The sequence below is a fragment of the Schistocerca nitens genome, chromosome 9 (assembly GCF_023898315.1).
Source record: "Schistocerca nitens isolate TAMUIC-IGC-003100 chromosome 9, iqSchNite1.1, whole genome shotgun sequence".
Taxonomy (NCBI): Eukaryota; Metazoa; Arthropoda; class Insecta; order Orthoptera; family Acrididae; genus Schistocerca; species Schistocerca nitens.
The window spans coordinates 389,268,444-389,291,811 of record NC_064622.1 but is presented as its reverse complement, the minus strand read 5'-3'; the positions used below and the strand labels follow the sequence as shown (position 1 = coordinate 389,291,811).

The 23,368-nt window shown below is 42.7% G+C and overlaps 1 protein-coding gene across 1 annotated transcript; it reads left to right on the top strand.

Moving 5' to 3' along the window:
- The first annotated feature begins 7,023 nt into the window (after positions 1 to 7,023).
- Positions 7,024 to 23,065, top strand: LOC126203795 (uncharacterized). Its single transcript, XM_049938164.1, has 2 exons — positions 7,024 to 7,852; positions 22,943 to 23,065. The coding sequence occupies exons 1-2, from the start codon at positions 7,040 to 7,042 to the stop codon at positions 22,970 to 22,972; spliced, it is 843 nt and encodes a 280-aa protein (XP_049794121.1). The 5' UTR covers positions 7,024 to 7,039; the 3' UTR covers positions 22,973 to 23,065.
- Positions 23,066 to 23,368: the final 303 nt, after the last annotated feature.

The window sequence follows — 23,368 nt, the reverse complement described above, 5'->3', positions numbered from 1 at the left end:
GAGCATGGGGTCACAGTAAATATAACAAAATCCAAATTTGGAAGGCGAGAGGTCAAATATCTAGGACACATAATTTCCGAGAAAGGGGTAGTGCCCGACCCAGAAAAACTAACGGCAATCAAAGAATTCTGTACTCCATATAATAAGAAAAGTCTCAGAGGATTTCTAGGTCTCACCGGATTGTATAAAAAATTAATTTGGATCGACTCTCTCGCAACACCACGCCTATGTGCAATGACTGGAAAAAACACGCCATGGGTATGGGATCAACAAGCCAATGAAGAATTTTTAAAAGTGAAAAACGCACTAACAACGGGGGCGATTTTGGCATATCCTGATCTAACACAAAATTTTCGTATGGCCACTAATAGCGCGAAAACAGGTTTAGGAGTTGTTTTATTCCACGAATACGAACAGGCAGGGCTAAGATCATATAGAACAATTGCATTTGCCAGTCGGGTACTCACAAAAAGCGAGAAAAACTATTCAGTCACGGACTTGAAGCATTGGCTATTGTATGGGGCTTCCAACGTTTTCGATACTTCCTATTCGGAAGAAAAACAAAAGTATACACTGACCACAAAGCATTAGAATTTCTGTTATCCGCCAAACTAACTCATGGGAGGTTAGCCAGATGGATATTAATACTACAAGAATTTGACTTCACTATTACACACATACCAGGACCAGCGAATGTATTAGCAGATGCTTTATGACGATGTTCACAGGGTGCATCCAATAACATAGGTTTGGAAGCAGCAGAAGACCAGTTTACAATGTACTATATGAAACAAGTACCTTTCGAAAACTACATTACGACAGCATTGAAAAACGTAGGCAAAGAACAGGACAAGGATCCCGAAATACTAGGAATCAAATACAAGTGGAGAAGTAAGGATTTTCCAGTCATTCGACAGCACTATCTCGTAAAAAGCAATGTTTTATTTTTTAGACGAAATGTTGCAACGAATGAATGGTTAATTTATATCCCAGATGAAGTAATTAATAAGTACATATGGTACACACATTTAAGTAATGGCCACTTTGGACCAAAGAAATGCTTTTTAAAAATAAAACAAACAAGCCATTTTCCTAATATGGAAAGAAGAATTAGAACAGTATTAGTCAAATGCAAAAAAATGTATGAGGTCTAAACACGTCACTTTCCAAACCAAACCACCTATGTTTCCAATAATCCCTAAAAGATTAAAACAAATAGCTGCAACAGATTTGATGGGGTCCCTCCCACGCACAAAAATGGATATATTTTCATATTTGTCGTTTTGGAACTTACTTCTAAATATGTTACCTTGACACCATTAAAACGGGCAACAGGTCTTACTATAAGTAAAGCATTTAGACAAGATTTTCTCAGACAAGTAGGTCGAGTGGAACGAATAATTTCGGATAATGGCCCACAATACAAATCAGTGCAATGGCAGAACACGTTAAAACAACACAAAATAAAACCCATCTACATATCTAAGTACAAACCTAGCGTAAATCCAGCAGAACGATCTATGAAGGACATAGGCACTTTATGCCGATTATATGCAAGCAAAAGACACAACACTTGGGATATATACCTTAAAGATTTTCAAGAAGTAATAAATGAAATGCCACATAGCACTACACTACTACATCCAGTTACTGTACTTAAAAATATTGAACCCCCAAACATAACCAGAGAAAATGTTAGATTTCCTATTGTACCATGTAGACAGCACAAACAAGTCATAGCAACAGCACTCTCCAACATCAGAAAGGCAGCCATTAAAAGAAAAGAAAGAGGAGATAGAACAGCAATTAAAAGAACATTCTCAGAAGGCCAGAAAGTATTTGTAAAAACACACCATCTCTCCAGCAAACAGAAACACAAAATACATAAGTTTTACGCTGCATACAAAGGACCTGTCATAACTAGCCAAATTGCTCATGATAATGCTGTGGAACTAATGAACCCAAAAACAGGCAAAACCTTAAGACTTCACCATGTGAGCTATATCAAAAAGTTGGAAGATTAATTTTATTACTGGTAAATAATTAGCACAATATTTCAGGATTATGTTGCAGATAAGATCGTCAGGAGAAAGAAGAATGAAGAGAGAGGAAGGTGGGAAAAAGAAAGTAGTTTCAATAATAACACCAATAGTACCATAGATTAAGGTGAAGGGATAAAGCGTAGATAGTCTAACAGCATGAAATACTAAAATGCTATACACCACGACACTACACAAAAATAAAAAACGAATTTGAGGTTTCTTGTATAAGTTAAGACTCAAAATATCTTAGAATTGTAACATGGAAAGGGGCCGAAATTTGTAAAGCTTTTAAGAAGGCGTAAAACAATGTAGGTACTAGACATATGTTAGATGATTATAGGTAAAACTTTTTGTAAGAACCATTGTAAAAACTCCATCAAAGACCAGATGCAACGACCCACAAGTTGCAACGCGAGAAGATAAAGAAAGAAAAGGACGTAATTAGCAAGACACAATTCCTACAAGGCAGAAGCGTTGAGAGAAGGGAAAGGACAGCGAGACCAACAGAAGGCTCTTGTAACTGAAGAGGGCAATAAATCTAACCACTAGGCGGAACCCTGCTGGAACAAACACGGAGCCGCACAGTGATGGAGCCCTGCAGAGATGGGACGCCGAATGCCGAACGCCGGAAGGGTCTCCGAGCGCCCCCACTCAGCGGAGCGAGCAAAAAAACGGCCCGACGAGAAGACCACCAGGGCAAGCCACCACTGGCAAAAAAATATGTGTAAAAGTCACACTACCGCTATTAAACAGCACGCTGATGCACGAAACTGAAGAAAACAGCCACAAAGTAAAAATGACATATCCAAACGATTTATCAAACTGTTACTAGGAGGAGAACTTCAAAGCGACTAGTTATCAATAAATATTTCCATATCCTGCCCAGAGAAGAACCAAGAAGCAAGTAAGAAGCAGAGAAAAAGCAGGAAGAACAGAAGTTGAAGAGTCGCAAGATTGAGACCAAGAAAGAAGATGGGTGAAGAATAGACGACATACCTTCCCAAATCCCTATCCTGTTGTAAACTAGTCGTCTGTGAAGTATTACAACGAAAAACGACCGCTTTCAGTGACACATAACGATGACTTTCACACATACAAAGCCAGTAAACCACGAGATTCTGCACTCACAGCTCCATTCCATTATGGGACCTCCACAACAGCAACACACACTCGCAAAGCCAACAAGGAACGACGAATGAAGCTGTACATCAAATACTTGCCCACATCCATCTCGCTCAAGTCCATCACCTTCGTGCAAAAACATTCACCAACCTCATGCTTAAACATTCATAGGATTGTGTGAATGTGTGAAATCAAATTATGTGATGTAGGAATTGTGCAAAGAAATGTGTGAAAAACTAAATAAGTTAAGCACACCAGACAGCTAATAAACTACAAAATAACAGTCATTGACTATGGACTTAAATAAAAAATATACTATCGATAAAAATAAGTCATTAGTTCTGAAATGGACAGTATATAAAGAACAAAAGTAAGGCATAATAAACACTAAAACTATATGCCACTTATTTTCTCCTCATAAAAATAAAAGAATAACTATATTTTACTTATTTTCTCCTTATAAAAATAAAAAATAAAAAATTATCTTGTTGGATGTTTTCCCTTTTTTTTAACATTTGTACCATTTGTTAGGATAATATCTCAATACTTGTGTATGTATATTTCTTTGTCAAAGCAATTCTTGGAAATAATTCTTATTTGTTAGTGTAACAATGTTGAAATGAGTGACTAGAAACAAAAACATTTTACTTGTACATGATATTTAGAAAATGTGTTAGGAATAGATTTTACTTAATTACTACATTTATAAAAAATATATATTTCTAAGAAAATCGATGTGAAAGACTCCTCACTTTCGATAACAAACTTCTTAAAAAACAAACTTCACACTTAAATAAAGAAAGAAAATAATTAAAAATTAATAATAGCATAAAAATATTCTTCTCATGTCATTTTTAAGAATAATGTGGAAGAATATAAAAATATTAATTAGTCATACAAACTAACATAGAACCAGAATAACGTGACTGAACAGTAGGCAACAAAATTTAGATAAAGAAACAAATTTTGACTGACTTAGACAACGATTCAATCATTGCCTAAATTCAGTGCAAAAATTAAGTTCGAAGGGGGTGATATGTAAGGTGTCAGGCAAATCCAACACCTTCCAGGAAAACCCTGTCATGATAAGCAAATCCAGTAGTATGTCACATAGGTCCGAATAAATCGTGACATTAAATTAACCAAAGTAATACGAGTAACAAGTGAGCAAATGGAATACCACAGACTAACACAAGAATGCCAAAATGCATGTCATACCTTCCCACCGTGAGACAGACGCAGTTCCGAGAGGAGAAATGAGAACAGAAGCCGAGAGCAGAACCTTGTTAAGCGAGAAGGCCCTACGATAAGGGACGAACACCCACGTCGCCAGCTAACAGCTACGACCACACCACCCGCAAGTTTTTAGCGTGAGACTTTTTCGCGTCTCTGTTATGTTAGGACCACCCCCCAGCCGATGTTAAAAGCTAGAGCCCTCCAGAAGAACAGTATAGATCTTATGATAACACAAAAAGGGCCACACCACCCGCAACTTTTAGCGTGAGACTTTTTTCGAGTCTCTGTTACATCAGGACCACCCCCAGCCCATGTTAAAAGATAGAGTCCTCCAGAAGAACAGTATAATTCTTACGATAACGCTAAAAGGACCACAACAGCTGCAAGTTTTAGCGTGAGACTTTTACACGTCTCTGTTACATTGCAAACTTTAAAAACATTGCCCCACCACAAAAAGTATAACGTTTCTCATTGGATAGACAGAATTTTTGTAGGCGGAGCTTAAGGTTAACATTGAGACCCTGATTGGTCAGATGAAAACACAGCCAGATAGTTTTTTTTAAACCAACTTCGGTAAATTGTAGTAAGGAGAAGTTAGGAGAGAGTTGCATCCGAGAGGGCGAGCTGGACGGAGCTGTGCTGCCCGCCGCCCCCTGACAAACACCGACAAGGTAATGAACGCACGCGATGCCGCATTTTTGAGCGCATAAGGCTTCACTCAGAACTGCAGAAGTCTCATCTGTTACATCCCCTTTACGTAATACTAGTGTCGATCGTCAATTAAAGCTCATGGTGTTCACATTTGCCACTTGAAGTAAAAATCTGAAACTCGATGATTTTTCTGTTATATAGTTATTGAGAAGCCACTGTAATTTATGACAAGTTAGATAAGTAATTAAAGATAATTGAGGGTCACTGTAGACCATTTTGATAGTTTGCTCTTTTGTGAAACTTAATTTAAACCTAGATTATAGATGTGATATGGCATAGGTCATCCTTCGATCCATTGTAGAACTTGGAAACCCATTCAGGGAATATTCGTTCACATTTTTGTTGAACGCAGTTGATTTTTACCATCCTGTATTAAAACATTTCCTTTTATCAATAGTGCAATTTATAAACGATGTTTTGTGAGTAGAATAAAATTTCCAATGGTAAACTTAACTGCTTTTTCGACGTTATTTTTAACAGCTAACTAAAAATAGGAAAGCCTTGAACCCCTTCCACTAAATTTAGTTAGTATTAAGATTCCTTTACAGGGAGTGCAGTGGAGCTGACGCTGAAATCATTATGTATTTAGTTATATCATCGCTAGTCTCACTGAACTATTCTGAATTCTAATTGTCATGTGTGGTCTGACGTCACTTTACCAGCAACAGGTCCCAGGTTCAGACTAGTCAATTCCCTAAAAAACACGCTCAGAGCGTCGTTGCGCGAAAGTGGTAGGGAGACACGATACAGAACAAACAGACACCATGCAGAATGTTTAGAAGATCACATTATTGTCCTCTGTATACCGAGTTCCGAAGCATGTTTACGTGTCGATTTGATATTAGATTGTTCGGTCAAAGCAGGGACTCAGGTACACGTTTCTTCTCGTGTCCTCTTCCTTCCACACTGGCACTTCTCTTCAACACTACCAAAAGCAAAGGTACATCTTTTCCAGTCCACAAGTGCTGCTTTCTCTGGTGGAGATTTATTAAATATTTCCTGGAATGCTGCGATAATCTGTCTCACTGTCTGTCCTGTGTGTTGTCATTCATCCACTCACACAGTTGTCACTAAGCGCTCCGTAACAGCTAGACTATGAACGCTCGAATCTGCCATGGCTAGAAATTAAAACTAGACTGCGACTGTGAAAACATGTAAACATGAATCCCAATAGTTGTTAGAATTAACCTTACAGAGATTGCTCACTCACCCAATACATATATCGCAAACTTTCTTCTCAGAAATGGTTCAAATGGCTCTGAGCAGTGTGGGAGGTCATCAGTCACCTAGAACTTAGAACTACTTAAACCTAACTAACCTAAGGACATCACACACATCTATAACCGAGGCAGGATTCGAACCTGAGACCATAGTGGTTGGCCACACTGGCCGGCCCTTCCTCCTCAGAATTTCAGGTGTAACAGAGGGAACACACACTATGTAACTATTAACCACAACAGTCATATGTATCTTCATCTTCCAATATTCGAGCAGGGAGGGAGGAAAGAAGTGCGGCAGGCAGCAAGAAAGTTATGGTACTCGGTGGGCCAACTGGCATTACCCGAATGTGTCTTGCGGAGGTGTAATGGAGGGAGAGTCGCATCATTCAGATCACTCTCAGTGTTACGCAGTATCGTCAGCGAGCAGCTACTTGCGTACACATGTCAGTCATCCACAAACAGTAAGCAGAAAAAAGTCGCAGGGCGACAGCTGAGTCTGGGAGGCAGCAGCGAGAGCGGCTCACAGCGGCCGCAGCAGCTGCGGTGACCTCAGCCACGAGACTTGCTCACAAGAAACTGCGGCAGCGGACAAACTCAGAAACAAAAACTAGCACAGTGACGTAGGGCTGTGACGTAGGGACGCCGCGTTTATAGCACAACACCGGCCTCGCATTCTGAGGAGCAAGCAGTGTCAGAGTTCAGTGCGCCATGAAGAGCTCGGGGAGGTCTTGCAGCCTTGTGCTGTTGACGATGGCTGCAGTCTCCAGCGGCCGCAACGCCAGAGATTACTTCCAGGAGACGCGATTCCATTATTCTCCTTCTAGGCCCGAAGACGCCCTGGTCTTTTTCATAGGCAATGCTCCGCCCCTCATTTGTGAACCGGAGAAAGATGACGATCGGGTTGGGGGCGGCGGTCCAAAGGATGATTTTCGTCTCAGTCTACCACATGGGTACTCGTCCTACTCATGTACGTTCGAAGGAAATGAAACAAAACACACTAACCTCAACCTGGTCCGAGACAGTGCACCGCATCTTTTCGGTTTCAGTGGGGGACGGAAAGTAAGTTTTACCGGTTTGAGAATGTACTGTACTAACGATTCACAGCTGCCAGACGAATATTTCCATCTGAGAGTGCAGCGCCCTTGTGAGGATCGTCCAGTGAAATGTCGCCTCCCGAGAGACAGTGGAATGCTGTACTTGAGGTTTCCAGGATACCCCACCATCGTTTGCCAGCTTAGTACTATCAGAGAACGTTACCATTTCAGTCTGCCAGGTATTGCTGATGAACCACTCAAATGTGCGTTCCGCGTGTATTCAGAATTACCTCTAGGGGACACACACACAGAAGAACGGCTCTACGAGTCTCTCATTCGTGGACTCCCGGGTCACGTGGATGGTATCCGCCCACGTGTCGTTTGCTCCCGCCATACAATCTCTAATGGGACTGAGCACTTTCAGTTACAGCTGCAGGGTGGCGCCACCTATGATTGCAGTTTCCCCGAATTTGTTTCTCCCACTGTGGTAAGTGTGACTGTTACTGTTTTTTTGCTGTATTTTTAATCTTTTTATTTTCGCAGAGTTTGAAAATACCGCTTCATTTGTAAATTACTTCAGTTTCACATGACCGTTTCGGACTGTTATAAGCTTATCCTCAGGTGTCGTAGCTGTGCTGTGGTCCCCGAGCTCCGCGTGTACCAGGCGCGGTGTGCTGCCTATGAGCGCAGAGCAGCAAGTCCGTAAGGCCATCGTTTCTTGCTATGGGGCTGTTCCTACAGTGGGAGAACCTCTTCCCACGCTTCATAAATTAGTAAGCATTCCTAGAATTGACAATGACAATTCATGTCAAACAAACGGGCCTAGAGCATGAGAAAAATAGTTAAAGTGACTGCCTATGAATAGGAGGATCGACTGCTTATGCATAGGAGGATATCCAGATACGGTTCACAGGGAGTCCCTGTTCTGCGCTCATAGGCAGCACACCGCGCCTGGTACACGCGGCGCTCGGGGACCACAGCACAGCTACGACACCTGAGGATAGGCTTATAACAGTCCGAAACCGGTCCTGTGAAAATAAAGTAATTTACGACTGAAGCGGTATTTTCTACCTCTGCTATAATGCTCAGTTGCGGATGTTCTGCCAACAGGATTGTTTGTTTTTTATTTTCATTGTGTCACAGCTTCGTCCATGTCCCTCACGCGAAGCATCAATTGAATTCAAGGTACACAGAAGAAGGAGCTCGACTTTTTTTCTCTGTTTGGGTCTACAACTGAGCTCGGACTGTGAATCGTATCTGGATATCCTCCTATTCACAAGCAGTCGATCTTCCTATTCATAGGCAGTCGCTTTAACTATTTTGCTCATACTCTTAAGCCCGCTTGTTTGACATGAATTGTCATTGTCAATTCTCGGGATGCTTCCTAATTTATGAAGCGTGGGAAGAGGTTCTGCCATCGTTGGAACAACCCCAGAGCAAGAAAAGTTGGCCGTACGGACTTGCTGTCGAGGTCTTTCAACTTGGAAAAACTTTTTTATTCCATAATACTCAGTTTATACTATATTTTACAAGTATCGTTTTCATGGATCCTAGTTACGATTTATCACATTTTTTATTATTTACCCAAAATTCTGGCGGCGTTACTGGTTACTGCACTGTCAGCAGAGTAGTGGAGGAAGTATAAGATAAGCTACACAAGGAAATAGAGCGCAAATTTGGACAAACTGAATATAAACACGAGGCTGCAGTATCATGTTTTCCTAACCCAAGTTTCGAAAATATATATGTTCAGAATTTCTACAAAAAGGCATTTATCAGCAACTAACTTATCTTGCTGCTAACACTGGAACCAGCAGCTGCGAACAAGATAGTGACTCTGTTCCTGAAATGGTACGTTTGGAGTCATCATAAGACATTAGCACACTTCAAACCAAAGATAAAAAGATGAATGAGTCACGTATTGTTGTGGGCTAAACCTTTAAAGCAATGGTAAAACGTGAATTTTTTTTTCTCACAGTTGTACAGGCCAGCGAAAGATAAGCTGACAATTCCAGCCACATAGCATCCTCCTAGCTTTTATTTTCATCGACAGACAATACGCTTTTAAGGTCATGTATCAAATTATCTGCGAAACGATAGGCGAAAGAATGGGAAATTTCTTTAAGATTTGATTTACTTTCCTTTCGGTAATGTTATCTTTGTGATCTTCAGTCCGAAGACATTTTTGTGAAACTCTCCATGTTATTCCGTCTTTTCGAAGCCTCTTCAACAACTGTGTCCTACATTCATTTGTACCTACTTCCTGAATTAATGCGTATGTCTCTACAACTGTTACTCCCCAAAATTTCTATCTATCACTCAACAGACTACTGCTTGATGTTTCAGGAAGGGTCCTATCTACCGGTCCCGTCTTTTAGTTACGTTGTACCATACATTTCTTTTCTCCCCATTTCGACTCAGTGCCTCATTAGTTACTCGATCTACTCATATAATTTTCAGCATTCTGCTATAGCACCACTTTTGAAAAGCTTCTATTGTCTTCTTGTCTGAGCTGCTTACTGCCCACGTTTTACTCCCGTGTAAGGCTGCGCTCCAGATAAATACTTTCAAAAATGCTTTCCTAACAAATTTGTACTAAATTAACAAATTCTTATTTTTCCGAAATGCTTTTCTTGCTACCGCCGGTCTGCATCTTGTGTTATCTACTGTACTTCGGCCTCCATTAGTTATTTTGCTGCCTAAATATTTAAACTTGTCTACTACGTTTATGTTATTCTCTGATGTAACTCCTTCAGAGCCGCCTTATTTAATTCGACAACAATCCATTACACTTGTTATAATTTCGTTGATGTTCATCCTATAACCTCTTCTCAGAACACTATGCATTCCGTACGACTGCTCTCTTACGTTCTTTGCCATCGCTGACACAACTACAATACCATCGACAAATTAGAAAGTTTTTAATTCTTTTACATGAACTTTAACTCCATTTCTCAGTTTTACCTTGGTTCCTTTACTGCTTGCTGAATTAACAGATTGAATAACAATGGGGCAGGCTACATCCCGTCTCACTCGCTTGGGTGCTATTCGGCTGCTTTGCTGATACTCTGTTATGTAATTTTACATCTCAACTTCCAAATTAAAAAAAGTATCTATAATGAAAATAAAAGTATTGGTCTCCAGGCTCTAGAAAACATTGAAACTATTACTAGAGTGATATTTTTGGAGCTAAATTCAATTTCGAGCTACAGTCACTATTAACAACATGCTTTTGTAAAATGTTATTTAAACATCGTATACACCAATAAAGATGTAGAAGAAAATTGGTTTATATTTGGAATACTATTTGCACCACGTTACAAGAACCTGTGACACTTCCAGCACTTCTTGTCGATAGGGATGCTCTCTACTGGTTCCATGAACGTGCTCTTTGCCTGCCACGTTTTGGCTTACATAGTCGGTAGTACAGGCTAGTAGTAACTAAACTGGTCTACCAGCTGACCTCTCCGTTAAACGTTTCCTATACCTTGATTTCCTTCGCCTCTTTCATTGATATGTCGTCCCATTCACAAGCTAAGCGAGGCGTCTTTTACAGAATAACCCATTAATGATCGTTAGACGCTGAAGGCACCACCTTGTCAATGTAGCGACACCTCTTTCTCTTACCATTTTTGCCGTTTGGTTACACTCGGTTTGTACCATCGGTAGCAGTGTGTAATCTGGAAGTTCTGGCGCTACCTGCTGAATTTTCCCGAACATTTTGCCTTGCAAGATGTTTCTTATGAAGTTTCCGTGTCGATTTAAGTGTCCAGTTAATTTCATTTTTACTCTCTGTAGCATGTTAATCAATATCCTTCTTATAAAAATAAAATTTCTCTGTAGCATATTAATCTTCTTCTTATAAAATTAAAAAGTAACAGTCGCATTTTATTTCCGTCCTACTGTAGCTAACCGGGTTTTGTTGTAATAACCATCATCAGAGAACACGAAGAGTCGGTTCTCAGAGCTTTTGTGCGCATCAGCTCGGATCACCAGCTCTTCTTGCTGTGTGTTACCTTGTTCCGATTATAATTTATAACGGAAACCGGTTACTACAAGTAGGACGAAAATAAATTGAAATGGGACTGTTGCATTTTATATTTATATTATGTACAACAGCTAACGTTTTAGCATGTTACCAAAATGTAAACATCCTTTCCTCTTTAATTTCATTTTATATTTTTTTATTGTATCTCCTTTCAGCCAGTGGTGTTCTTATCAGAAAACCATCTAAATATACGACACGACTAGTTTATTTCTTGTTTCCATATTCTACCATCTGAGCTACCCAAGCACGACTCACGACCTGTCCTCACAGCTTCAATTCTGCCAGTACTCTGTCTCCTGCCTTCCAAACTTCACAGAAGCTCTTCTGCGAACCTGCAGAACTATCACTACTGGAAGAACGAATATTGCGGAGACTTGGCTTAGCCACAGCCTGGGGGATGTTTCCAGAATGCAAAATGAGTGTGCGCTGATATGAAACTTCATGGCAGATGAAAACTGTGTGCAGGGCCGAGACTCGAACTAGGGACCAAGTTTCTCGTATCTTGTTTCTATGATAATTTCATCCTATACGGTGGGCACCAACAAAATATTTTCACACTCTGAGGACAAAGTTGCCGATTGAAATGCTATGAGAAGATGCTACCGCATCGAAAAACGCTTTTATTTTAATGATTGCCATCTCAATTTGTGTTTCATATCCGTGACACTCTATCCACTATGTCGCGATGGTACAAAACGAGCTGCTCTTCTTTGAACTTGAACTGTTTTATCCGTCAGTTCTATCTGATGCGGATTTCACACCCCACAGCAACACGCCCGAGGAAGACGGAGTGGTGTAAACGATCTCTTTAGTAGATCTATTGCATTTCCCAGGCATTCTGTCAATAATAAGTCACTGGCTTTGGTTTGCTGTGCCGCCCCCCCCCCCCCCCCCCCTAACATTACCTGTGTGATCTTTCCAGTTTAAGTTATTTGTAATTGTAATTCCTGTATATTCATTATTATTTTCAGCCTTTACATTTGTGTGATTTATTGTGTAACCGAAATTTAGCGAATTCCATTTAGTGCTCATGTGGATGATGTCATACTTTTCATTGTTAGTCGTTTGTGAGGAACGGTATCAAAAGCCTTCTGGAAATCTAAAAATATGGAATCAATTTGACATCCCCTGTCGATAGCACTCATGATTTAGTGAGAATAAAGAGCTAGTTATGTTTCGAAAGAACAATACTAACTGAAACCGTGCTGACTTTGTGTCAATACATCGATTTTTTCCAGGTAATTCATATTCTTCGGACACAATATATGTTCCAAAATCGTACAGCAAATTGACTTCGGTAATACGGGTCTGTAATTCAGCGGATTACTTCTATTTCCTCACTTCAGTGTTGGAGTACCGTGTGCAACTTTTCAGTCTTTGGGTACGGATCTTTCTAAGAGTGAGCAGTTGTATGTGACCGCTAAGTGTGAAGCTATTGTATCACCATACTCTGAAAGGAAACTGACTGGTATACAATTTCGACTAGGGACCCTGCCTTTATTGATTTAAGCTGCTTCGCTACACCGAGGATATCTGATTCGAAGTTACGCATGTTGGAGGTAGTTCTTAATTCGAATGCTGGAATACTTACTTCGTCTTCTTTCCTGAAGGAATTTCTTTAAACCGCGTTTAGTATCTCTGGTTGAGTACCACTATCGTCAGTAACGTCGTCATTGTTATGGCGCAGTAAACGTAAGGATTGTTTCTTGCAATTGGTACTTTATATACGATCTGAAACTTTTGGGTTTAATTACAGAAACTATTACAAGCATCTCACATTAAAATTCGCGCTAAATTTCAAAGTTCTGTAAGTCTTCGTCAGTCTTGGGAATTTTCCATTCCTTTATATTTGGTATGCTGTTTTTGTTGCTTCTGCAACAGTGTACTGACCTGATTTGTGTCCCATTGGGAATCAGTACAGTCTCTTATTAATTTATTTGTATATATCTCTCAATACTATTCCTCTGAATTCAAACCACATCTGGTCTGCGCTTACGTAGACTGGAAGGAGCGGAGATTTGTCTCTTAGGAACGCTTTTTAAAATACATGTATATCGCGTTTAGTTTTGGTAGGTTTGGATGTTACGGTACTCAATCTCGCTACGCACCTTTCCGGTTATTGATTACTGTATCCGTCATGATGCTCCATATTTGCTCAGGATTATTATTTGTTGCCAAGGGGTTTTCGCAACCATTTACACTTTGAGTGGACTCCTGAACTAACTATTCAAACCCCCGTCGGAGGTTCGAGTCCTCCCTTGGCCATGGGTGTGTGCGTTGTCCTTAGCGTAAGTTAGTTTAAGTTAGGTTAAGTAGTGTGTAAGCCTAGGGACCGATGACTTAGCAGTTTGGTCCCATAGGAACTTACCACAAATTTCCAAAAAACTGTTCAAAATAATTTTCTGAGAAAGAATTCATTATGATTTCAGACGACGTTTTATGTCGGCCACCGATTTAAACATGTATTTACGTCGACATATCGAGGCTAGATTGAAATCTCAAACTATGATAATATGAATGGGGATCTATTTGTGTCAAATGTATGTGAAATCTTATGGGACTTAACTGCTGTCATCAGTCCCTAAGCTTACACACTACTTCACCTAAACTATCCTAAGGACAAACACACACACCCATGCCCGAGGGAGGACCCGAACCTCCGCCGGGACCAGCCGCACAGTCCATGACTGCAGCGCCCTAGACCACACGGCTAATCCCGCGCGGCGGATCTATTTGAAATGAGACTCAAGATATCTTTGAACTGTATCAGAGTTTTGGGTTCGGTATATGAAACCAACTATTATTTTATTACGGTTGTCAAGTACAACCTCTGCGCATACTAACTCACGGGATCTATCTACGTGAATTTCATTACAACAGAAACTACTTCTGACAGCAATTAACACTTCTGCACCGACTCTATCTGTCTTTTCTGAAATAGTTAGGTTCTTTGTAAAAATTTCAGTTGAATGTATTATCGACCTTAGCCGGCTTTCCGTACCTATAACGATTTGTGCTTCAGTGCTTTCTATTAGCGCTTGGACCTCTGGTTCTTTCCCGACACAGCTACGACAATTTCACCTACAATTTCTGTCTATGCTAGGTCTACTTTCCTGTGTTTGCCCTGCACCTTTTGGACTAACGCGCTTTCTGTAGCTTCCTGCAACCCTCTAACCTAAAAAGCAGCCCAATTCCCTCCACACTACCCTTGTAGCCGCTTCCCGTGTGTAGTCGACACCTTACCTATTAAGTGGAATCTGGAAACGCAGCAACCGATGGCGCAACTCGAGGAATTTGCAGCCTAAACAGTCGCAGAACCGTCTGGACCTCTGACTCAGATCCTCCACTCGGCGCTGCTCCAACAAACCATAGTCGCTTCTACGCTACAGATGGTGAGCACTACCTTCACCTCGCAAGCAACACTGGCAGTCTTTACCAGGACAGCTAGCCGCTTGTAACCAAGGAGAATCTCTTCCGATCCAAAGTGACACACATTGTTAGTCACGAGATATGCCACCATTGAGTTGGCTGCACCCTTCGCTCTTCGCCGCATCTGGAAGTACCTGTCCCACACACGGAACGGGTTCTCCCAGTACGCACACAGAGTTCATACTAGATACCTTCCCCTTTTTGGCAGCCATATTCCTAATGGGCGTACCTACCCTCATAATGATGGAGATCACAACTACCAGTAATCCCACCCTGTGTGAATGTCCAGTCCTCGATGGTCGAGAGGCTTCCTGTGGAACAGGGCGGCTGGTTGCAACTGAAACAAGGTCTTTGTCAGTCACAGACATTGTTCAGAACCTGTTAGTCAGACGAACAGGGGAGGCCCACCGAAAAGTCTTTCTCTGCTTGTGCCAACTTCGAACGACCTCCCATTCGACGACGGGTGAGGGGTCAACCTCAGTGCGGGCCAAACACAGTGTCCACATTATTGGGCCAATCGGGGGACACATGGGACGTGCTGGACGTCCCTCCGATCTCCGCTTCCGGCCACCCACAGTAATGCCATAAAATCGAATAAGACAGTGATACAAAAATTGGACATGGAACAATAGTAAGGATCGGATCCGAGGTAAGGCTGAGAACAGTCTTCTGCGCTAACATCTCCGCTATGAGAACAACTGACACTAAGTGTACCTGATGGGCCACTCGAAGATGCGCGAACAACGATCTTATTGGCTAACTTCAGTGCTAGTTAACTCAAAACGGCACAACGTATAGAATTATATCTCAGCACAGCCTACTCTGCCATACTCTTACAAGCTTTTCAGACAGTTTATGCTTCCAATTCGTTTACCTGTATTGGTACTGTATTTTTCGTCTGAATTTTTGCCTTTACTTGCCTGTTTTATTAAATTTTTACGGTTATTTTGGTCTTGTGTTTAGTTGTCAATCTGAAGTTCGTCAAGGAATGAGACAAAGTTTTTAACATGTAATTCATGTCATTTTCAAAATCTGATAAGGCTACTGCGTCGTTAGCAAGCAATGTATTTTCTGTCAGAAATTTTGATACCTTTGGTGCCTCATGTCGTTGTTTGTATTGCATTTTCTAGCTTTCATTAACTTCTTTTACTTGAAACGACGAAGAAGTCATTACAGACGGAGCTCAGCCTCGCAAGGGGCTGGGGGTGAGGAAGTTAAGCTATCCGGCTGCAGTGTAGCAAACGCAACCACTTCGGCAGTCGCGTGTCGTCTTTGGGGAAAGCACGAGAAGCCAAAATCTGGATGGTATAACTAGGTTTGGAACCTTGCTCATCCCGAATAAGCATCCAGCGCCTTAGCTAACTTACTAACCATGTTCTTGCTCGCCAATATCAGTTAGGGCCTTAATAACGGGGCAAACTAGATGGACGTCAAGAGATACGACGTCATACTGATTTTAGCTCTTTGTTTTAGCTACGAATATTCAAGAGCATAAATATTCAGTGCATAACGTGAGGACCTTCAAGAAAAAAACGAGTGATCGTAGAACAATGAAATTTTATGGAAACCTTTGTAAGGACATATACACTCCTGGAAATTGAAATAAGAAGACCGTGAATTCATTGTCCCAGGAAGGGGAAACTTTATTGACACATTCCTGGGGTCAGATACATCACATGATCACACGGACAGAACCACAGGCACATAGACACAGGCAACAGAGCATGCACAATGTCGGCACTAGTACAGTGTATATCCACCTTTCGCAGCAATGCAGGCTGCTATTCTCCCATGGAGACGATCGTAGAGATGCTGGATGTAGTCCTGTGGAACGGCTTGCCATGCCATTTCCACCTGGCGCCTCAGTTGGACCAGCGTTCGTGCTGGACGTGCAGACCGCGTGAGACGACGCTTCATCCAGTCCCAAACCTGCTCAATGGGGGACAGATCCGGAGATCTTGCTGGCCAGGGTAGTTGACTTACACCTTCTAGAGCACGTTGGGTGGCACGGGATACATGCGGACGTGCATTTTCCTGTTGGAACAGCAAGTTCCCTTGTCGGTCTAGGAATGGTAGAACGATGGGTTCGATGACGGTTTGGATGTACCGTGCACTGTTCAGTGTCCCCTCGACGATCACCAGTGGTGTACGGCCAGTGTAGGAGATCGCTCCCCACACCATGATGCCGGGTGTTGGCCCTGTGTGCCTCGGTCGTATGCAGTCCTGATTGTGGCGCTCACCTGCACGGCGCCAAACACGCATACGACCATCATTGGCACCAAGGCAGAAGCGACTCTCATCGCTGAAGACGACACGTCTCCATTCGTCCCTCCATTCACGCCTGTCGCGACACCACTGGAGGCGGGCTGCACGATGTTGGGGCGTGAGCGGAAGACGGCCTAACGGTGTGCGGGACCGTAGCCCAGCTTCATGGAGACGGTTGCGAATGGTCCTCGCCGATACCCCAGGAGCAACAGTGTCCCTAATTTGCTGGGAAGTGGCGGTGCGGTCCCCTACGGCACTGCGTAGGATCCTACGGTCTTGGCGTGCATCCGTGCGTCGCTGCGGTCCGGTCCCAGGTCGACGGGCACGTGCACCTTCCGCCGACCACTGGCGACAACATCGATGTACTGTGGAGACCTCACGCCCCACGTGTTGAGCAATTCGGCGGTACGTACACCCGGCCTCCCGCATGCCCACTATACGCCCTCGCTCAAAGTCCGTCAACTGCACATACGGTTCACGTCCACGCTGTCGCGGCATGCTACCAGTGTTAAAGACTGCGATGGTGCTCCGTATGCCACGGCAAACTGGCTGACACTGACGGCGGCGGTGCACAAATGCTGCGCAGCTAGCGCCATTCGACGGCCAACACCGCGGTTCCTGGTGTGTCCGCTGTGCCGTGCGTGTGATCATTGCTTGTACAGCCCTCTCGCAGTGTCCGGAGCAAGTATGGTGGGTCTGACACACCGGTGTCAATGTGTTCTTTTTTCCATTTCCAGGAGTGTAGAACATAAATAACGAATAAACCATTGAAAGACACACACTTTAATTTCCACGTCTGAGGCCAAAATTTGTTAATTGTGTACCATGTTTACTTTCCAAGTTACAAACATTGTTTTGTCAGACGACCATCGACATCCACGACAACCTGCAATCGCTCTGCCCGAAACAACTCAGATGGGATGTTGGTTACCACCCTCGCTATGCTCGTCTTCAACTGATAAACCCTATCCTTCGAGTAAACCCACAGCAAGAAATCATACGTATTCACATCTGTTGATCTTGGTGACCATGCATTTTGGCAAATCCTGAATTCTGAATCACGTTCTTCAACCCTTACGCAGAAAGAGGACCTTCAAATGGTTCAAATGGTTCTGAGCACTATGTGACTTAACATCTGAGGACATCAGTCCCCTAGAACTTAGAAGTACTTAAACCTAATTAACCTAAGGACATCACACGCATCCATGCCCGATGCAGGATTCGAACCTGCGACCATAGCGGTCGCGCGGTTCCAGACTGAAGCGCCTAGAACCGCTCGGCCACATAGGCTGGCAACCAAAGAGGACCTCTCCGTATTCCTTTAATGCGTCGATACACGCTAGAAATAGCACCACATTGGTGTTTTTTTGATAACACAGCTTTACGAGTAAAGTCCTATTCACCTTGTCGAGATCCATGTTGACGGTCTGCAACTGTAGTGCGTATTGATTCTGTGTTGCGACCCTATGTTGCTGAAACAGTAGCGGCGTCTAACGGCAAGTCATCACGCTGTCACCTCTGACAAAGTAAATCTTGCAGCGCACAGTCTGAACGTCATTTCTGTAAACTTGCGTACCCATACGGTGAAAAGTTTTCCGTCTCTACTGGCTTAAGTAGTGAAAGTTTAATTATAACCCTGCTGTACAATTCGGAGGTGTTACACATATTTATCACGGTCAGTTTCATCACTAAACATTTTGGAGCAAAGTATTTCTTTGCGTCCCCCATGTTTTTTACCAGGCAGTCCATAAACTACTGGTTGTTGTTACGCTAACGATGCATACATTTAGTGCATACTCTGAAAACCGGTATGAAGCGCATGTACGATATATGCGTGTTTCTTCAGTTTCATTTTGCGTATCGAGCGCGGTAAAAACACACTGCTTAAACGGCGATCTCAGTGAGTCGTGACACTTCCTGGAGTTAAGGAAAACGTGGAAGGGAGGGGCCACCAATATAACTTTCTTTTCACACAACCTGCTTATTTAACAATATATAACCGTAAATTTCGTTTTTTTAACAAAATGAACAAATTTGTAAAATGAATAAGGTTTTGCAACAGAAATCAAAACATCAAACAATATTACAAGACGACTGGTCCTGCAGCCTGCCCGTTACAGGTTGAAACAGCGGTGTTTACTACCGTGCTGGACACTGTTTCTCTTATCAAATACCATTCTGCAACACATGAAAAGTATATAAGCGCCACTGACGACAAGAGTCCTATGTTGAACTAATGGAGCTGCTGGCAACGGCCCTTAAATTCCCACAATAATTCTTTCATATGCTCTCTTTCTCCTCCTTTCAAATGCTTATTTTTTTCACGCTATGCAGTTCTATCGGCAGTTAGTGGTTGATCGCTTCGCCTACCTCTCGAAAATCAGTCTTCGTCATCTGGCACTAAAACTCCTTTCCTCAAATTCGCTTCTACAGCGCTAAACTTATTCACGTTCACGGGAACTACTCGCCCGTCGTTCCCCTCCTGTACGGGTGCAATAACACATACTGTGCCCACAGGTAGATCTGACTCCACACTTACCCAGAGCGACATCCCGGTGTCACTAGATACACACTCATGAGAATTAAGCCTTAATGCTAATGTTTGTGGTTAAATTGGTTTGTTTATTAAGTTGAACGCCCCTTACGACAGCTCTGCATTGACAACAGTTTCCTCTAGCGGAAATAACGTTCCACCAAGTTCCACAGTTTGTTGTCCAAAACAAACAGTTTGATGTCCAAGGTTAATTTTGGCATGATAATGATGCAAGAAATATACTCCTAGGATCATGTCGTCGCCCTCGCTTACCCATGGTACTACCTCCATGCATGCATGAAATCGGACTTTCTCTGTTCAAAAGTTAACTGTTACCAACCCCAAAGGCGTGACCTCCTTATCCCCCACTCCACGCAGCCCATAATGTGGTGGGTCTAACTTCCTTCGCCCCATTATATTCCTAGTAGCCATTGACATTTGTGCCCCCGTGTCCAACAAAATCTTTAACTTTTTAGTTCCTATGGATCCTGCCACTGAACATTCCACCTCTCCTTTGAAATTAAACGGGAGCTCCCTTAGGTGGGTCTTGGGCCCCCTCTGGCATTTAACGCTTGTCCACCTCTCCTATCTCTACTTCTCCCCACTTCCTTTACTCCTTGGTGACTGCGTACATTGCCTCTGCACCTGACCAATACGACCACACTTAAATCATTTCACACCCACTGTAAACACTGTTTGCCTCTTGCATACCCCTGTTACCACGTATATTTCCTAACATCGAATTGCCAGCTGAACGACCGAATACAAATCTTTCAGAGTCCCTTCACGCACTTTCCGTGACATATGCGCCGGTAACCCTCTCAAAAATACATCAAGTGCCCTTTGTCGGCCTCCTGCAACAGAACACTATTCGCTTCATCGCTCTGACCCAACTCGTAAGTATACTCATGAATTTCCCGTATCCTGTCCGCAAATTTCTCCATCGTCTCCCTCCGTCTCACTGACGTTGTACTTAACCTCTCTCTAAAGTACCGAGAGCTATTCTGTTTTTTGTACCTGCGTAAAAGACCTTCCTTTCTTTAACTACTTATACTGTCCTGCCTTCCTTAAGGCCTCAGAATACGTTTTCGCTTCACCCGTTAATCTAATCTTGGCTATATGTAACAGCTGCTCATCAGACCAACCATTCATCACCGCTGAAGTCTCCAAGTCCTCCAGAAACGAACGCACATTCTCAGATGCCTTGTCAGTGAACGGAATAAACAAACTCGTAGCAGCTGGATCACTTTCCTGCACCCTAGGCTACGACTGATGAGATGCGGTTTCCCGTTTACTTCAAGATGTTAATTCATTTCTCAATTTCGTATTGTTTGCTGCCAATTGTGCCACTTTTTCCAACAAAATCCGTACCACTTCTGGTTCTGACACACCTCGCGTCCCTGACTCTACCATTGTGTTTCTTACGTCCCCAGTTAGTCCCGAAACAAAACATTTATATACAAGAATAGCCCAACTCCCTACACCTCAGTATCATCATACTCGGTAACATCATACGCAAATCAGTACAAAAGTTATTAAATGCCACAAAAAAATAGTAAATCTTGCTGCCCCAAATACACTAACACTTATTCTGACAAAAAAAAAAGCCTAAGCAAAACATCTAAAATGGCCTGCCATGAGCCACACTCAAAAACAGAAAAAGGCAAGAAAACGTCCAATACTCAAAAGAAAACTGGTCAAACTCAACACATCTTGTGAATGTAATGCAGGCGGGGGGCTCGAACGTCGTACTGGGCAGATGACGTCCGCTATTCTGACACCGAATGTAGTGGCAACTTCTGCCACCGAATGTAACAGGATGACCAAATGTAGCGGGAAGAGGTAGTAGGCACCGTATTAAGACTCTTCCAAGCTTTCCAAGTGCCGTGTTCCCCTCGGTCTGTGTCACTGGGTCCCGCAATACTGAGGACACCACTTCACTGTCTGCGAAACGGCTTGGCGCGGAATGGCTGCCTCAGCGACCCGTGCACTCACTGGGTATGTTGGCCCTGTATGCCAGTGGAGTTGCAGTGTCATCAGGATGCTGGCAGTTGACTCAGTGGTGTGCATCCCTGCCGACTCAGCGCTGCTTAGTGTGAGCCGCAGATGGCCAGCTGCATGCTTCTCGCCAGTGTGGCTGAGATCGCGGCGACAACAAGTGTCCACGATCCGGAGTCCGAAACTGCAGCCCTCGCCTCGGGATGCCTCCAGCGTGCGTTGGAAGCCAGGACGACTGCCCGCGGTAGTGAGCCATGGAATGGCCCGCCGCTTTGTGGGTACGGACACCGCGTCGGCCTCAGGGGTCGAACTAGCGACCTGCCTTGCACAGGAACGCTGACGCCCCATCTGCTGCTATGTGTAGCTGGTGGTGTGACATGTCCTGCCGCACTTGAATGAATCCCGTTAGAAACCCACACCTATTTATTCGCAGCTGTGCGCCTCCGTTTTGCCAAACGAGCCACTTCGTGTCACGTACTCATAACACGCTAGGTTGGCCAGTGGGTCCTTCTGCCTGTGATTTGCGACATGCGAAACCACTACGTAAACTCTTTCAGCAATTTTATGGCCCTGTGGCCTCTATTCTATTTTGAAACTGTTGGTATGGGTAACTCACTGCAATCCGGCTTGCACCTGGCTGTAGCTTGTGCTCAGAATATTGCAAAAAACTAACTTTCCCTATCTTAAACGGTGGTGCCGTTACAAGACGGTCAAAACATCCCTCACAGGTCGGAGGGCAGTTCTCTCTAGACCTGTGGATGAGCTGTTCTAGAAACTAAATTTGGGAGTCTCTCTCTCTCTCTCTCTCTCTCTCTCTCTCTCTCTCTCTCTCTCTCTCTCGCTCTCTTCCAACCTCAACATAGCGTTGTGAAGAGTTTAAAAAGAGATTAACGATAAAATGACTGGCATGAAATCTAGAAATACATACAATCATTTTACAGAGTGACAGGAAACTAAGTGAATATTGATTAATATTTTGAACCACAGTGTTGGGAACATGTTAGCTAAGGCCTGCAGATACCTTTCTACCTTCTAATTTTCTGTTGAATATATTTTTATTATTATAATATATATTGTGTTATGTAATCTTTCTGTTTTTATTACTAATGAAAGAAGATTTTCAAACAAGTACCCTATTATATTATGTTAGGAGTATATTTAACTTAATATACTTAAAAATTGTATATCACCTTGAAATGGATAGCAAGTCAAAAAACTGTTTTCGGATGTCTGTGTTTTCAGTTTTTTCAGCCTGTGCTGGGGTGTGGCTTAGCTAAGTTTGCCTGTTGTTCTCTCTGTTCTAGCCACAGCCAGAAACCACACCTCAAAACTAAAGGCCAGCACTCCCACCGAGGAAGAAGACTTGTTATGGCAACGAAGCGGAAATACAAACGAAAACAATCGGAAAAATATTTTATAGTAATGCAATAAATATGAAAGTTTAATCTTCAACATTTCTGCTATAATACTTTATTGCAACTATAACGATGCTCCTCTAAAGTTCCTTCTGCAGAGCACATTTCCACAACGGTACATTAATTTGGTATGGCTGCACTTCCCAGATACATACCAATTAGTCTTTTGTATGGTTTAAATAACAGTACTGCACAGTATTTGGAAACGAAAATGTGAAGTACACAATTCCGACTGTCAGCATCCATCAGACGAAAAATGTTCATTATAACTGTCGATTGCCTTTAGTATTCTAATGCTGAGCGAACGAAAAGAAT

What these genes read in the sequence shown, in the direction of transcription:
- LOC126203795 (XM_049938164.1), top strand. Translation starts at nt 7,040, where the DNA reads ATGAAGAGCTCGGGGAGGTCTTGCAGCCTTGTGCTGTTGACGATGGCT. An exon ending in AATTTGTTTCTCCCACTGTG is followed by an intron (nt 7,853 to 22,942) that starts GTAAGTGTGACT and finishes TCTCTGTTCTAG; the next exon opens with CCACAGCCAGAAACCACACC.